This window comes from Oncorhynchus mykiss, chromosome 8, assembly GCF_057628025.1.
Source record: "Oncorhynchus mykiss isolate SJ-2025 chromosome 8, ASM5762802v1, whole genome shotgun sequence".
In the NCBI taxonomy this organism is placed as follows: Eukaryota; Metazoa; Chordata; class Actinopteri; order Salmoniformes; family Salmonidae; genus Oncorhynchus; species Oncorhynchus mykiss.
This window is the reverse complement of record NC_143029.1, coordinates 17,399,210-17,415,442: the sequence shown is the minus strand read 5'-3', so window position 1 is coordinate 17,415,442 and position 16,233 is coordinate 17,399,210. Positions and strand designations below refer to the sequence as shown.

Here is a 16,233-nt window from a genome sequence, read left to right as displayed (position 1 = left end):
TCATGTTTGTCGTGTGATATGTCCAGGCTCTGGTGAATGAGTGGGACGAGCAGGAGAGGCGTGCGCAGGAGAAAGAGCAGCTAGAAGCCAGTCTGTATCGCCACCGCAGCAGACTCCACGGAACAGGTTTGAATGAGGACGAGCAAGAGGAGAGAGACTTCAGACGCTGCTTCCCCCAGTTCAACAAGGTACACTACAGGACAGTCTTTTCAGGGCTAGCCAATGTAATCTCGCTTTGGTTTATCACATTTTACAAAGTTGACTCACCTGTTCAACTTTGCAACCATAACTCAGCTGCCTCTCTCTCTCTCTCTTCTCTCTCCTTCTCTTCCTCTCTCCCTCTTCCTCTCTGCTCTCTCTACTTAGGACTTTGCTGACATCACCACCCAGCCCAGTCTGGAGGGACCAGCAGACAGAGGAGAGCCGGAGGAGGAGGAAGTGACAGAGGATCCCAACGAGGCTGGCTTCCTGTCTCCAGCCTGTATGAACACTGTGGTACAGGTTCATCAGCGCCTCTGTCTGGGCTACACCCAATCACTGTGGTACCAGACCAGCACTCCAGCCAATCACAGCAAAGATCACATCCGGGCTCTGGTCTCCTCCTATCAGACCACAGCCCCGGTGATGTCACGCTTCTACCATCTCATGGGTGGGTAGTACACTTAGTCACGCCATGTTTGAATTCATTTCTATAAAATTACACATCTGAAAATGAGATTTATGTTGGGACTTTTAAGCCCTACCTACAGAATGATATCATGTAACTTAATCCTGTTTTTGTCTTTAGGATATTTCCAAAGCTCTACTGTTGGCTGTGTTAAAACATTATGACTTTGTCTAAAACCATCTGTCCCCCTTGTGACCCTCAGACTCTGAGATGGACCAGCAGCTGACAGGCACCCAGCTGCTTCTCAGCACCCTGCTCCAGAACACTGTCCAGGGGACCCCAGGCCCCGAGAGCCTGACCCTCCAACCAGACGGGCCCTATGACTTCTACCAGCAGCCCAACATGAGTGAGGCCCGCCTGTGTCTGCCTGTCCTGGAGCAGCTGGCCCTGGCCGTCGGACAGAGGCTGGAGGAGTGGCCCGAGCACCCCGCCCTAGTCCAGGTGAGAACCATGCAGAGTGGACGCTTCCACCAGTGCCAAATCAAATTTCATTTGTCACATGCCCAGAATGCAACATGTCTAGATCTTACCGTTAAATGCTTACTTACAAGCCCTTAACCAACAATGCCGTTTTAAGAAAAATAAGAGTTAAGAAAATATTTACTAAATAAACTAAAGAAAGAAAGTAACAATAAAATTAAAATAACAAGGCTATATATACAGGGGGTACCCAGTCAATGTACAGGTTAGTTGAGGTAATTTGTACATGTGGGTTTGGGTAAAGGGACTATGCATAGATAATAGACAGAGAGTAGCAGCAGAATAAAAAAGGGGGGTGGGGGGGTCAATGCAAATAGTCTGGGTAGCCATTTGATTAGCTGTTCTGGAGTCTTATGGCTTGGCGGTAGAAGCTGTTAAGAAGCCTTTTAGACCTAGACTTGGCGCTCCAGTACCGCTTGCCGTGCGGTAGCAGAGAGAACAGTCTATAATAGGGTGGATGGAGTCTTTGGCAATTTTTAGGGCCTTCCGCTGACACCACCTGGTATAGAGGACCTGGATGGCAGGAAGCTTGGCCCCAGTTATGTACTGAGCCGTACACACTACCCTCTGTAGCGCTTGGTGGTCGGATGCCGAGCAGTTCCCATACCTGGCGGCGATGCAACCAGACAGGATGCTCTCGATGGTGCAGCTGTAGAACTTTTTGAGGATCTGAGGACCTATGCCAAATCTTTTCAATCTCCTAAGGGGAAATAGGCGTTGTTGTGCACTCTTCATGACTGTCTTGGTGTGTTTGGACCATGATAGTTTGTTGGTGATGTGGACACCAAGGAACTTGAAGCTTTCAACCTGCTACTCTACAGCCCCGTTGATGGGAAAGGGGGTATACTCGGCCCTCCTTTCCTGTAGTCCACGATCATCTCCTTTGTCTTGATCATGTTGAGGGAGAGGTTGTCATCATGGCACCATACTGCCAGGTCTCATCGTTGTCGGTGATCAGGCCTACCGCCGTTGTGTTGTCAGCAAACTTAATGATGCTGTTGGAGTCATGCTTGGCCACGCAGTCGTGGGTGAACAGGGAGTACAGGAGGGGACTAAGCACGCACTCCTGAGGGACTCTCGTGTTAAGGATAAGCGTGGCAAATGTGTTGTTGCCTACCCTTACCACCTGTGGGCGCATTCAGGTGATTTAGTGTTGCTGAGTCTGCCTATCTCTCTGTTCCAGTTGACGGTGGTGATGGAAAGGATCATGGCCTTCAGTCTGGCCAGCCCACTGGCCAAGTTCCTCAACGGGCTGGAGATCCTGCTCAGCAAAGCCCAGGTGAGTCCTGCTGCTGCTCTCCCTTTCCAAGCCTGGTCCTAGAACAGTTTGTGCTGTCGTGACAATGACCAAAGGAGTTGACAAGACAAAACAAACTGATCTGGGACCAGGCTAGCTATCCTAGGGAAGTCTCCACGCACACTCCCTTGGGATACGTCTCAAATGGCACCCTATTTCCTCTATAGTGCACTAGTTTTGACCTGGGTCCTGGTCAAACGTAGTAGGCTATGAAGGCAATGTGGTGCCATTTGGGACGCAAGCCCATGTTTCCATCCATGGCCCTAACCCTGTTTAACCTAACCCTGTTTAACCTAACCCTGTTTAACCTAACCCCCTTTACCCTCCTCAGGAGTGGGAGAACAACGCCAGCCGCAAGGTCTCTCTGAGGAGGGAGCTGGAGCCTGTCACTAACCTCATCATCCAGTGGCGCAAACTGGAGCTCAAGTAAATAACAGAAACCGCAGGCAGGGTTATAATCCTGGTTAAGATACTATTGTGTATTTCAATGCAATATACCTTTTTATAATGTAATATCATTTCAGATTATAGTCATTGGAGTGTAGACAATTGGTGACCAACTAGCATGCATTTTGAGTGACACTATGGGATAAAATGGGTCTGGTTTCATACGACCCACTAGAGTTGGTTAACCTTTTCTTTCTTCCTTGGCGTCAATAGCTGCTGGTCCAGCAGTCTGGACAATGCCTTGAAGCGGCACACGGAGAGATCCACCAAGCACTGGTTCTCCCTCTACCAGCTGGTTGAGAGATACCAGGAGGAGCAGAGGATGGGCACCAGCGCAGGTAACTATTGCACATTGCTGATGACCCTAGGATGTCTTTGTTAGGCATCAAACGGAAGAAAACAGACTAGAACAGGAAGGGACTACCTGGACTAGTCCAATAAAAAACACATTTTCGTTCGTTAAATTTTAAAAAATAATTGTTTTCCATTACATGCCCTAATGAACACAACACACAGGGTTCACCATGCTCCATTTCTTTGTCCTGTTTGTTCTGTCCAGTAGAGGTCGATGGTGTGGAGAGTCTGTCCCTGTCCACAGTCTCCTCCACGCTGCAGGCCTTCATGGAGGGCTCCACCCTGGGAGAGTACCACACCAGGCTAGTCATGCTGCTCAACTTCCACTGCCACCTCCTCCTGGCCCCCAGCCAGCATGGACAAGGTGGGACACACTGCAACACCTTCTCACATAGTCATACTTATATATATATACACTGCTCAAAGAAATAAAGGGAACACTTAAACAACAATGTAACTCCAAGTCAATCACACTTCTGTGAAATCAAACTGTCCACTTAAGAAGCAACACTGATTGACAATAAATTTCACATGCTGTTGTGCAAATGGAATAGACAACAGGTGGAAATTATAGACAATTAGCAAGACACCCCCAATAAAGGAGTGGTTCTGCAGGTGGCAACCACAGACCACTTCTCAGTTCCTATGCTTCCTGGCTGATGTTTTGGTCAATTTTGAATGCTGGCGGTGCTTTCACTCTAGTGGTAGCATGAGACGGAGTCTACAACCCACACAAGTGGCTCAGGTAGTGCAGCTCATCCAGGATGGCACATCAATGCGAGCTGTGGCAAGAAGGTTTGCTGTGTCTGTCAGCGTAGTGTCCAGAGCATGGAGGCGCTACCGGGAGACAGGCCAGTGCATCAGGAGACGTGGAGGAGGCCGTAGGAGGACAACAACCCAGCAGCAGGACCCCTATCTCCGCCTTTGTGCAAGGAGGAGCAGGAGGAGCACTGCCAGAGCCCTGCAAACTGACCTCCAGCAGGCCACAAATGTGCATGTGTCTGCTCAAACGGTCAGAAACAGACTCCATGGGGGTGGTATGAGGGCCCGACGTCCACAGGTGGGGGTTGTGCTTACAGCCCAACACCGTGCAGGACATTTGGCATTTGCCAGAGAACACCAAGATTGGCAAATTCGCCACTGGCGCCCTATGCTCTTCACAGATGAAAGCAGGTTCACACTGAGCACGTGACAGACCTGACAGAGTCTGGAGACGCCGTGGAGAACGTTCTGCTGCCTGCAACATCCTCCAGCATGACCGGTTTGGCGTGGGTCAGTCATGGTGTGGGGTGGCATTTCTTTGGGGGGCCGCACAGCCCTCCATGTGCTCGCCAGAGGTAGCCTGACTGCCATTAGGTACCGAGATGAGATCCTCAGACCCCTTGTGAGACCATATGCTGGTGTGGTTTGCCCTGGGTTCCTCCTAATGCAAGACAATGCTAGACCTCATGTGACTGGAGTGTGTCAGCAGTTCCTGCAAGAGGAAGGCATTGATGCTATGGACTGGCCTGCCCGTTCCCCAGACCTGAATCCAATTGAGCACATCTGGGACATCATGTCTCGCTCCATCCATCAATGCCACGTTGCACCACAGACTGTCCAGGAGTTGGCGGATCTCTCTGGGAGGAGATCCCTCAGGAGACCATCCGCCACCTCATCAGGAACATGCCCAGGCATTGTAGGGAGGTCATACAGGCACGTGGAGGCCACACACACTACTGAGCCTCATTTTGACTTGTTTTAAGGACATTACATCAAAGTTGGATCAGCCTGTAGTGTGGTTTTCCACTTTAATTTTGAGTGTGACTCCAAATCCAGACCTCCATGGGTTGATACATTTGATTTCCATTGATCATTTTTGTGTGATTTTGTTGTCAGCACATTCAACTATGTAAAGAAAAAAGTATTTAATAAGAATATTTCATTCATTCAGATCTAGGATGTGTTATTTTAGTGTTCCCTTTATTTTTTTGAGCAGTGTATATACACACACACACACACACACACACACACACAGTCAGATTTACACACACACACACACATATGGAGGCACGTACATAGTCAGACATCCAGTACATGTGTAGTCTGCACTTATACAGTCGACTGGCTGTCTTGTAATAAATCAAATCAAATCAAATGTATTTATATAGCCCTTCGTACATCAGCTGATATCTCAAAGTGCTGTACAGAAACCCAGCCTAAAACCCCAAACAGCAAGCAATGCAGGTGTAGAAGCACGGTGGCTAGGAAAAACTCCCTAGAAAGGCCAAAACCTAGGAAGAAACCTAGAGAGGAACCAGGCTATGTGGGGTGGCCAGTCCTCTTCTGGCTGTGCCGGGTGGAGATTATAACAGAACATGGCCAAGATGTTCAAATGTTCATAAATGACCAGCATGGTCGAATAATAATAAGGCAGAACAGTTTAAACTGGAGCAGCAGCACAGTCAGGTGGACTGGGGACAGCAAGGAGTCATCATGTCAGGTATTCCTGGGGCATGGTCCTAGGGCTCTGGTCCTCCGAGAGAGAGAAAGAAAGAGATAATTAGAGAGAGCATATGTGGGATGGCCAGTCCTCTTCTGGCTGTGCCGGTGTTGACCTTTCAAACATGCGGATGTAGTTCTGAACAGGAAATCCTTCCTGCTTTCACAGAACCTCTCTGCCGTCTCCTATGGAATTTGCACAAGTACTATACACAGTTCTCAGAATGCATCCAGACCAAAGTCACTCAGCTCCGCCAGCCCATTGAGAAGGAACTCAAGGACTTTGTGAAGATCTCCAGGTGGAATGACGTCAGTTTCTGGTCCATTAAACAGTCAGTGGATAAGACCCACCGGTAAGGCTACCTGCCAAAACATATCAACATTTTATTGTAAAAAAAATAAAGTTATACCAAACCTTTTGGTGCTTGAACTCAATACAGTAAGCACAATGTCTCCCACTACAACAAGTTCATTACAATATCTACCACTCTTCTGGTTTTCCAGAACCCTGTTTAAGTTTGTGAAGAAGTTTGAGGCGGCGCTGAGCGGGCCAGTTGCGCCAGCGCTGATGGAGCAGGGCAGCAGTGCCAGCCTGGACAGTGTGGATGCCAACGAAGAGAACACCCCACTCCACAGGGTTCACCATGCCCTGAAGAACACCCTCCCTGGCAGGATCAGAGACCTAAAGGTACGGTACAGCCCTCTGTAGACACAATCACTTTCATCAGTGTTAATAATGCACAATGTTAATATGGCATTTATACCATGGTATCAATGTTCTTTTCCGACACAAAAACATTCATGTTCTGGCTCATAAAATGACAGTTTGGACCAGTGTTTCTATCCACAAAGAGCTTCTTCAGTACATTCTCATGACATTTGCAATGACTTTGCTTGACATACTGTATCTGTGATGTGTGTTCCAGAGTGAGTCCCCAGAGGAGGGACCGGCGGGTGTGGAGCCCTCATCTCTGCAGGGCCGCCTGGCCCTCCTCACCAGGAAGATGAGGAAGATGTGTGTGACACTGGTGAAGAAGAACCCTCTGCCAGAGCTCTCTGAGGACCTGGATGTCTTCACCGGTAAGGGTTGGAGAAAGCCTGGAGTCACAGGTTTTAGATGAAGAACGTCTGCTTGTGCTGCCTCATTGAGAATCCATCATGAATGACGATGAGAAAAACAAAGGCATCAGGTTTTGGATGAGAAATGTTTTCTTAAGATGTACTACCTCCGATGAGATTGTGGGGGGGAAAGGCCCCTCTATGATTATAGCTTTGACTGTAAGATATTTGTCTTTATTTCAGGGGAGATCATCAGCAACCTGCGCGACCTCCAGAGCCTCACAATCGACCTGAAAGCCGAGAAGGAGAAGCAGAAGTCGGAGGTCAAACACATCCTCCAGCAGAAGCAGAGAGCCCTGTCTGACCTCTTCAAGATGCTGGCTGAGATTGGTGAGTCTCTAAAGAGAACTGTTTATCCCAAGTAAAGCCAATGTCATTGTGGTAACACTGTCAGTCTACACTGATATTGTGCAGTATTTTAGTTTACTGACGGTGCTGCTGTCTTTCTGCAGGTCTGTCCTACCGTAAGGGCCTGAACTGGAACAGGACAGCGGACCCAGAGGAGACCCTGTGTCTGCAGCCTCTGGAGCTGCAGACCGCCCTGGCTGCAGTCTGGACCCAGGAGCAGGCAGAGAAAACGTAAGACAAGACACACCCACCTGGCTGCTACAGACACCACACCTGGAATATTAGACAATACACTCTGAGATGCTGTTTAGTAGGTCATTAAATAGCTGTGCAGTATGTCATTAAATAGCTGTGCAGTAGGTCATCAAATAGCTGTGCAGTAGGTCATCAAATAGCTGTGCAGTAGGTCATTAAATAGCTGTGCAGTAGGTCATTAAATAGCTGTGCAGTATGTCATTAAATAGCTGTGCAGTATGTCATTAAATAGCTGTGCAGTAGGTCATCAAATAGCTGTGCAGTAGGTCATCAAATAGCTGTGCAGTAGGTCATTAAATGGCTGTGCAGTAGGTCATCAAATAGCTGTGCAGTAGGTCATTAAATAGCTGTGCAGTAGGTCATTGAATAGCTGTGCAGTGGGTCATTGAATAGCTGTGCAGTGGGTCATTGAATAGCTGTGCAGTGGGTCATTGAATAGCTGTGCAGTGGGTCATTGAATAGCTGTGCAGTGGGTCATTGAATAGCTGTGCAGTGGGTCATTGAATAGCTGTGCAGTGGGTCATTGAATAGCTGTGCAGTGGGTCATTGAATAGCTGTGCAGTGGGTCATTGAATAGCTGTGCAGTGGGTCATTGAATAGCTGTGCAGTGGGTCATTGAATAGCTGTGCAGTGGGTCATGGAGTAGGCGGTTGACTGTGGCATGGAACTGTCTGTTTCAGTTTGTTTACTGAGATGAGCGCTGCGTGGGACGGCTGTCAGAAGTACTTCTACCGCTCGTGGGCCCGCAGAACAGCCATGATGACTGCCCTCCAGAGCGCAGCGAAGGTGAGAGACTGAAAGGAAATTACCAATTGCAATTGAGAAATGTTACTGTGTTTCTAAATGGGGTCTAAACCGAATATTTATGTGCCATTATCATAGAATCTCCATGGTCTTGACGGTGTCTGGCGCAGTAAATATAACTGTGCTGCAATTGGAAATTGTTGTCTGACGTTTTGAAGTGTTTGCTTGTTTTCCAGGAGCTGGGGATTGGGAACATTGATCGTTGCCGAGGCTTCTCCTCCCACCTGTTCAAACTGCTGCTCAGACAAAGGCGACGCCTGGCCAAGCTCACAGAGCAGTGGGTCCACCTCAGGTGAACCTTAACCTTTAACCTATGACCTTTAAGCTTACACCTCAGAGCTTACCATTTGGATAGAGTATCTCTGAATATAGCTGCATCTGACAAGGCACTCTGTTCCCTACAACGCTTTATAATATTTAGGATACCGCCTGAGTATCTGGAACTGTAGTTGTCTTTCTCACACTCGTTTTGGCTTCTATCCTCTCTCAAACACATACAGGAGGCTAACAGCCAGCGTGCAGGGCATCCAGGCTCACCTCCAGTCCCACAGTGAGAATGCGGGTGGCCTTCCCCCCCAGGCTTCCCTCCAGGGCTGGGTGATCAAAGCCCAGGGCCTGGCAGGGCAGTGTGCCACCCTCCTCCAGCAGCTATCCTGGATGCTGCAGTGCTGCCCCGAGGGCCCCCAGCAGACGGAGGGGGTAGACGGGCAGAGGGAGCCCACCCTGAGGTGCCCGTCCCCCATGGCGGCTCAGAGGCAGCCCCCTGGGTGTCTGCTGAGGAGAGGAGACCCGGCCTGGAGCCAGCTGAGTCGGCGTGTGGTGGACATGTTGGGTCAAACCCAAATCCTGAAAGAGGAGCTGGATGCAGTGGCACTGCAGTCCACACAGGGGGCGCTGCACTCCTGGTAAGGCCTAGGAGCACAAGATAGCATTACACAGGAATACTGATAGCATTACACAGGAATACTGATAGCATTACACAGAAAAGAGCATTGAGCTTTTGTCTTCATTACTTTTCTTTTAAGATATCCTCTATATTGAAATCAGTAGTTCATTTTATCTTGTTAGATTTTTTTTTTTATAATTTGAAGGTGCACTATGCACCGCCATTTCCTGGTTGTAAAATTAGAATAGTTTGCATAATTTCAGTTTGTGACAAAACAAGCAAGTATAGTGTAGAGAAACATTATACCCTCTAAACAGGTGTGAAATACATTTTCCATAATCCAAAATATTGTACTTTCAGCTGTTTTAAGCTAGTGTACAAAACCGAAAGTAAAAGATGCATAGAAGTAGAGCACATAAAAGTTCTACAGCTTCTTTGACTTGCTTTCAATGAGAATGAAAGATCTATAACACACATTTCTATGTGAATTTGGTTAGGTCGCCCCAAAAGTTACATATTGCAGCTTTAAGCATAACCTTGCTGTTCATGCTCTATTCATTTGCTAACCCTCCCTTCTCTTCACCTCCTCAGGAGCCACTTCTCTGTGTGTTGCTCTGGCTATGACCGGCTGGGTGCCGTGGCGGCACAGATGCCCGTGGTGGAGCAGCTCTTCACCCCCAATGCCCCAGAGGGCACGGCTGACACCCAGCCTGGTCTGACCCGTGGCCTGCAGTACGTCAGGGGAGAGCTGGAGTCTAGCCTGACTGAGTTCACCACCTGGAAGACACAGCTACTCTCCCTGGGCCACGGACACACAGGTGAGAACAGACCGACCGTCCTTTATGAATCAGTCAAATGTATTTTATAAAGCCCTTTTTACATCAGCTGTTGTCACAAAAAAGCTTTACAGCAGTGGTGGGAAAAGTACACAAGTGAAAGTCACCCAGCAAAATACTACTTGAGTAAAAGTCTAAAAGTAGTAGTTTTAAATATACTTACGTATCAAAAGTAAATGTAATTGCTAAAATATGTTATATGTTAAGTAAAATGTTAAGTAAAAGTATAAATAATTCCTTATCAAACCAACCAGACGGCACAATTCTCTTGTTTTTGTTTATTTATGGATAGCCAGGGGCACACGCCAACACACAGACATAATTTACAAATAAAGCATTTGTGTTTAGTGAGTCCGCCAGATCAGAGGTCCGCCCTCCTCTCCCCTGTAACTATTCCCCAGGTAGTTGCTGTAAATGGGAATGTTCTCAGATAAGTGTTTAAATTGGACAATTTTTCCTGTGCTGCTAAGTATTGCAGCAAAACAAAAACGCTTAAGTAGTACTTTAAAGTACTTTACACCACTTCTTTAAAGTAACCCATTCTAGACCCCATCATAGAAACATTTGTATTCCAATGGTATTACACTGTTAAAATTCTATTATACTTCCATTCCAATGGTATTACACTGTTACAATTCTATTATACTTCCATTCCAATGGTATTACACTGTTACAATGCTATTACAGTGTTATTACATTGGCAAAATTATTTTCCCTCTCTTTCTGCAGCTTACCAGCAAACATTCCATTCCGAGTTCTCTGCTGAGCTGGAGAAGGCCATCAACACTGTGCTGGTTGCCGTGCAGACCCTGGTGAAGAGAAAGGATGGGGAGCAGCCGAGAGAACAGCAGACAGACTCCAAGAGAGGTGAGGAGTCACCCCTGCTGTCTGCCTCCAATAACACACCTGGGTTGTATTCACGAGGCACCAAATGGAAGAAAACAGACTGGAACTGGGAGGGACATTCTGAACTTGTCCATAAAGAAATGCTTGTTTAATGCCTTGTATGCTTGTGTGGTTATTGTTGGAGAACTGTCGAAGAACTCGCTGTCAAATAAAGCTATCCCAAGAATGCCAGAATACGACTGGGCCAAGATGCGTTAACATGATCAATCCTAGTGTTCTGCGAGTCGCGACCATTGATGAAGAATGATGTAATTTCCTGTTGTATCTGCCAGTTCTAGAAGGTGAGGAGGAGGAGCCCCAGGAGGACCTGCTGAAGCCTGGTCACCTGAGCCGTCTGCTGGAGGAGGAGTTGGGAGCAGAGGTGGCGTCTCTCTCCCTGGGGGAGGTCAGCGACACGCTGGAACAGCTACTGGAGAGACTCCGAGTCCACCGAGACTCCTGTCCACCTCAGCAGCTCCAGGTACAGTAGTCACACAGCATACACTGTAGCCTATACCACCCTCTAGTGGAGTGGAGATACACAACCACCACTGAAACGCCTTGCAACTCGACGATTTTGTCGGTAATGCCAAGGAGTTCATCATTCTTTCTCCTGAGTTCTTCTGAACGATGATGTCCTGCTGTTTCAGATTGCTTTATCATGATATTCAGAATATATCACCAGTGACCCTCTGTCTTCCTTCTTTGTCCTGCGTGTTGTGTTTAGGAGCTGAGTGAGGCGTGCAGGCTGCTGGTGCGTCTAGACCCCATGCTGGGGCTGTACTCAGAGCTGGTATGCTACTACCTGGCTGTGTCAATGGGAGCCCACAGGAGTACTGGGAAACTGCTTTCTGTCCTGGCCGGCATCTTCACTGAGTTAGCCCAGAAGGTACTGTATGCAACCCCTGTACTTGGATCTGTTTTCTAACACAAGCACAAATGCATGTTGAAAAAAACGATAGTAGTGAAAAATCTTAGAACAACCTGTAGTTTCAGTAGCTCTTTATTTCTACTGTTTGGGTACGTCACCTAAGCTGCAATGGTGCTACTGTACAGCCACTGTTTTTCTTTGCTGATTTGCCTTATTGTCTTGTCCTGCAGGGCTTCTGCCTCCCCCAGGAGTTGGAGGGAGGGGATGGAGAGGGGGCCACAGAGTTCCACGACTACGAGGGCGGTGGCATCGGCGAGGGAGAGGGCACCAAAGACGTCAGCGACAAGATCGAGAACGAAGAACAGGTGATGCTTCCTACAAGAATTGCATGCAATACAGTGCAGACACTAAGATCAATGTTATTTGGGTAGCATTGCTCATGAAGGGGTGAATCCTAACTTGCACTTAAGTTGAATTTTCACTTGGTCACCTACTGACATCAATGCATTACTCAGTAAAAATGTATAAAGTTTTGCAAAAATGTTACGTTTTCTGTCGTAGGTGGAGGACACTTTCCAGGAAGGCCAGGAGAAGAAAGAGGAGGAACCTGACAAGAAGAACATTGACGAGGAGGATAACGCTATCGAGATGTCTGAGGACTTTGACGGCCAGATGCATGATGGAGACCAGCAAGAGCCAGGTGGGTGGACAGAACTCTTAACACACAGCCTCATGGGAGTCTGATCACGCTCCTGGGTTATGTTCATTAGGCACCAAATGGAAGAAAATGGACACAGGGAGGGCCTACCTGGAATTTGTCCAATAAGAAACACTCATTTTCATTGTCTGTTGCAAAACATTTCAAACCGTTTTCCATTGCATGCCCTAATGAACCCTACCCTGGTCTCGCATCTCAAAGCGCTCTTGGTTGTGCCTTTTCAGGTGAGGATGACGAGGAGGATTCTGACAAAGAGGAGGATGAAGATCTGGATAAGAAGATGGGCGACCTGGGCGAAGGCCAAACGGACACGCTGGATGAGAGGATGTGGGGTGATGATGAGGATGAGGAAGAGGAGGAGGGCAGCGACAAGGAGGAAGAGTCAGGCCAAGGAATGGACCAGGTACGGAGAGGAAGGATCAGAAAAGAAGGTTCAAATGTCAGAAAGGGCCGTATCTGCTGCTTCTAGTAGGACCATTTCACAAATTATGCTCTTTTGTGGTTTCTTCAGGGGGAATCAGAGCTGGTAGCCAAGGATGACAACCTGGATGCAGCGGACCCCAATAAAGACAACAAGAACAAAGACGACAAAGACCAACAGTTGGACGAGGAGGAAAAGGAGAAGATCCATGAACAAGGGGACGAGGTAAGCTTTCACTGAAAATATATGCATATATACTTTACTGAGCGTATCAATGTTGCTTCACAGATTATCCCTGGCATTGCAAGGGGCTTTTTTCTGCACGTTACTCAACACATCTCAGGCTGTAGTTGGGTGAGTTTTAGCAGGAGTGCTAGATAGTGTCTGATTTGAGTATCTGTGTTCCAGCGGGAGTTTGATGAGAACGAGGTGGACCCGTATCATGGGAAGCAGGAGAAGAAGCCTGACCCGGAGGCCATGGACCTGCCTGATGAACTCAATCTGGACCAGGAGGAGGACCAGGCCGGGGACGAGGGAGCGGGAGACGGTGAGGCCTCAGGGGTCAATTGTATATCCGGAAGAGGAAACTTTTTTTTTTTTTGTCCTGTCACTAAATAAAATCATTAAAGAATAAGGGAGTAGAGGAACCGGTGGAGACACCAGAGAATCAGTGTGTAACAATTTACGTTCTTTCTCCTCCAGAGGAAAACCCGTTCGACATTGACGAGAAGCCAATGGAGCTGGATGAGAAGGAGGGAGCGGAGAAAGAGGGAAAGGAGGAGGGTGAAGCTGAGGACATAGCTGAGGATCAGACAGACAAACATGGAGAGGAAGAAGGCCAGGAACCCAAGACTGAGGAGGAAGAGGGAGGAGGAGAAGAAACAGAGCAGGAGGATGAGGAGGAGAAGGACAAAGGACAAGAGGCAGGGAAAGAGGAGGACGTGGCCATCCCTACAAACGAAGGCCAGAAACCAAAGGTAGTTTGACTTCTTTTCTCTTGAATCATAATGATACTTTGCTTCTTGAAAGTCCAATATCTTCAACTTGACTGCTGACATGCAAATCATTATGGGTCTGTGTCAACAGTGTACTATTGAAAAAAATATACCAAAATATAGTTTTTGAGCTTTAAAGTTAAACACTCAGACACACTGGTAGGATTGTCAAACATTTGCCTGCCGACGGTACTTAGACTGTCAACACTGTTCAGAGGTGCTATCTTTTTTGTGTTCATACAACAAAGACCTTGGACTTCATCAGCCACTCAGCCTTGTTAAAATACTCCAAACCAGAAGGTGGCAGTAGCATTGTTTGGCAATGCATATCCTTGCGTGTTGCTTATGGTCTAAATTTCAAGCTCTCTGCGCTAATGTTGTTATTTTGTGGGAAATCATTTTTGGTACTAGCCAGATGGCCACAGCTAGATGACTCCTTACGAAGATGACAAAAACGATTTAATTCACACTCCATAATCCCATACTGTCAGTGCCAGGCCATAGCCAAATGTTTAGCTAGCTAGCTAACGTTAGCATATTCGCTAGCTAGCGTAACAGTGCAGTGTCCTTAGCTAGCTATCTCGGCAGCTAACACAGGCAGCTGTTTCATGGAACGTAGCTAATCCATTGGGATCTAATTACAATATCAATACTAGCTATGGTGGTTAGCTGACTTGGAGGAAGTATTTAGTGTTGTGTGCATTGCGTCTGTGCACTTAGCTAGCTTCCGTCCCATAACCTAATTTGCATATGAAGTGTGACTGGCTCATCCACGGATGTAGGAGAAAATGCCATATTTTTTCCTATTTTTGTGTTGCGTCCCCCACGTGGGGTTTCGTGCTCTCTGATTGGCTCGAAGTTAAGTTGTTGGCCACTGACGAGCATTGGGATTCTACAAGTAGAATCGGTAGGTTCATCGCTACCGGTTCAGGTACCGCCTTTGTTCTAGCAATAGAAGGAACTGCCTCCCACTGTGAAAAGTGAGATTATCAGCAGTGAGATTATCAGCGTGTTTAATGCTTTAAGCACCTTGTGGCCCCAGATGTACCTAGAACAGAATGCTTTGCTAGTTGAGTGTTCAAAGCCTTTTTTCTTCATTGCCCACAGGAGGACGAAGAGGAGGGTAATGATGAGGAGCAGCCAGAATCGACAGAGAGGAAGGAGCACAACACAGACGGTCAGACAGGAGAAGAGAACGTCCAGAGTGAGACCGCTGTGGAGCTGGCAGGGGATGCATCCGAGAGAGACCAAGCTAAAGAGGTAGAAACACACCCATTTACAGCCGAGGTAAATTTGTTATTTGGCTGGCACACATTGACCCTCTTGTGTTGTCCAGGAACATGGTAGTGGAGCGGCTGATGCCAGCCAGTCGGAGGGACATGAGTCCAAACTCATGGCAAGGATGTCCTCTCAGAAAGCGAGCCAGAGCAAGACACAGGTATGTCTGGTCTACAAATCTCTACAGTGTGTTTTTGAGTTAATGTTTTCTAGTGAATCTGAAACATTTTAAACAGTAATCAAATTCTGTTTTGTGTTTTTTAAGATGAGCTATATATTTCTAAATTTGTTCTTATGCTGACCTGGCTGTTCCAGAGCTTCAAAAGGAAGCCGGGGCAGGCTGACAACGAGCGTTCGACGGGCGACTACAACGAGCGAATCAACAAGCGTCTACGCACGGTGGAAAGCACTACGGAGAAGACGTTGGAGAACAAACAGACTCTGGCCCAGCAGGAGTCAGACCTGTACGAGCATATCAAACAGGGAGAGACGGCCTACGACGCACAGACATACGGTCAGGCACCAATCACACCACAGAGCAGATATGCCATACCAGTTCACCCCCCTAAGAAGATGATAGTCCAAGATAAGAAGCCTTTGCTTCTAAGCTCTTATAAGAGCCCTTTCACTGAGCCGCTTGCCTCTGCTGTTGACAGATGTTGCCAGTGCAGACCAGCAGAAACCAGACAGAGCCCCACAAGATGAGGACCAAGAGGACGACGACATTGCAATGGATACAGAGGAGCAGGAGGAGGACCTGCGGGCTGTTGAAGCCCAGGAGTTGAAGCCAGAGCAGCTGGACTCGACCAGAGCGTCACAGAAAGGTGCCCTATCCATCTCCTCTCACTGTCTACACCTGTGTGGGTGCTTGTTTGTTTGCCTGTTGTTTGTCTTACTGTGTAATTTCCCCCATCAGGTCTGGACAGTGGAGACCAGGAGGCGCTGAGGCAGCATGAGGAAAATGAGGAGAGGCCAAAGGACACACAGGGTCACAGTGACGAGGAGCGCCCAGAGAGGAGCACAGAGTCTACCATCCACACTGTTCCAGAGCTGCTAATGGACACACTGCAGGTACCAGAGATCTGATCAGA

The 16,233-nt window shown here is 47.8% G+C and overlaps 1 protein-coding gene across 3 annotated transcripts in view; it reads left to right on the top strand.

The window, feature by feature from the left end:
- LOC110529504 (midasin) overlaps nt 1–16,233 on the top strand; it is a 61,787-nt gene that overhangs the window by 42,500 nt on the left and 3,054 nt on the right. For 2 of the 3 annotated variants that reach the window (XM_036984898.2, XM_090242697.1), the window contains exons 64-93: nt 27–188; nt 367–649; nt 870–1,108; nt 2,331–2,426; nt 2,776–2,870; nt 3,105–3,229; nt 3,451–3,609; nt 5,896–6,079; nt 6,231–6,414; nt 6,653–6,806; nt 7,029–7,175; nt 7,298–7,424; nt 8,129–8,234; nt 8,429–8,544; nt 8,753–9,157; nt 9,730–9,956; nt 10,704–10,841; nt 11,153–11,340; nt 11,587–11,748; nt 11,961–12,095; nt 12,292–12,430; nt 12,673–12,851; nt 12,960–13,094; nt 13,278–13,416; nt 13,572–13,846; nt 14,972–15,124; nt 15,201–15,302; nt 15,458–15,656; nt 15,799–15,966; nt 16,059–16,213. In XM_036984898.2, coding sequence (XP_036840793.2) covers nt 27–188; nt 367–649; nt 870–1,108; nt 2,331–2,426; nt 2,776–2,870; nt 3,105–3,229; nt 3,451–3,609; nt 5,896–6,079; nt 6,231–6,414; nt 6,653–6,806; nt 7,029–7,175; nt 7,298–7,424; nt 8,129–8,234; nt 8,429–8,544; nt 8,753–9,157; nt 9,730–9,956; nt 10,704–10,841; nt 11,153–11,340; nt 11,587–11,748; nt 11,961–12,095; nt 12,292–12,430; nt 12,673–12,851; nt 12,960–13,094; nt 13,278–13,416; nt 13,572–13,846; nt 14,972–15,124; nt 15,201–15,302; nt 15,458–15,656; nt 15,799–15,966; nt 16,059–16,213 — 5,076 coding nt within the window. The remainder of the gene's footprint in view (nt 1–26; nt 189–366; nt 650–869; nt 1,109–2,330; nt 2,427–2,775; nt 2,871–3,104; nt 3,230–3,450; nt 3,610–5,895; nt 6,080–6,230; nt 6,415–6,652; nt 6,807–7,028; nt 7,176–7,297; nt 7,425–8,128; nt 8,235–8,428; nt 8,545–8,752; nt 9,158–9,729; nt 9,957–10,703; nt 10,842–11,152; nt 11,341–11,586; nt 11,749–11,960; nt 12,096–12,291; nt 12,431–12,672; nt 12,852–12,959; nt 13,095–13,277; nt 13,417–13,571; nt 13,847–14,971; nt 15,125–15,200; nt 15,303–15,457; nt 15,657–15,798; nt 15,967–16,058; nt 16,214–16,233) is intronic. The other variant, XM_036984899.2, reaches the window with a different exon arrangement.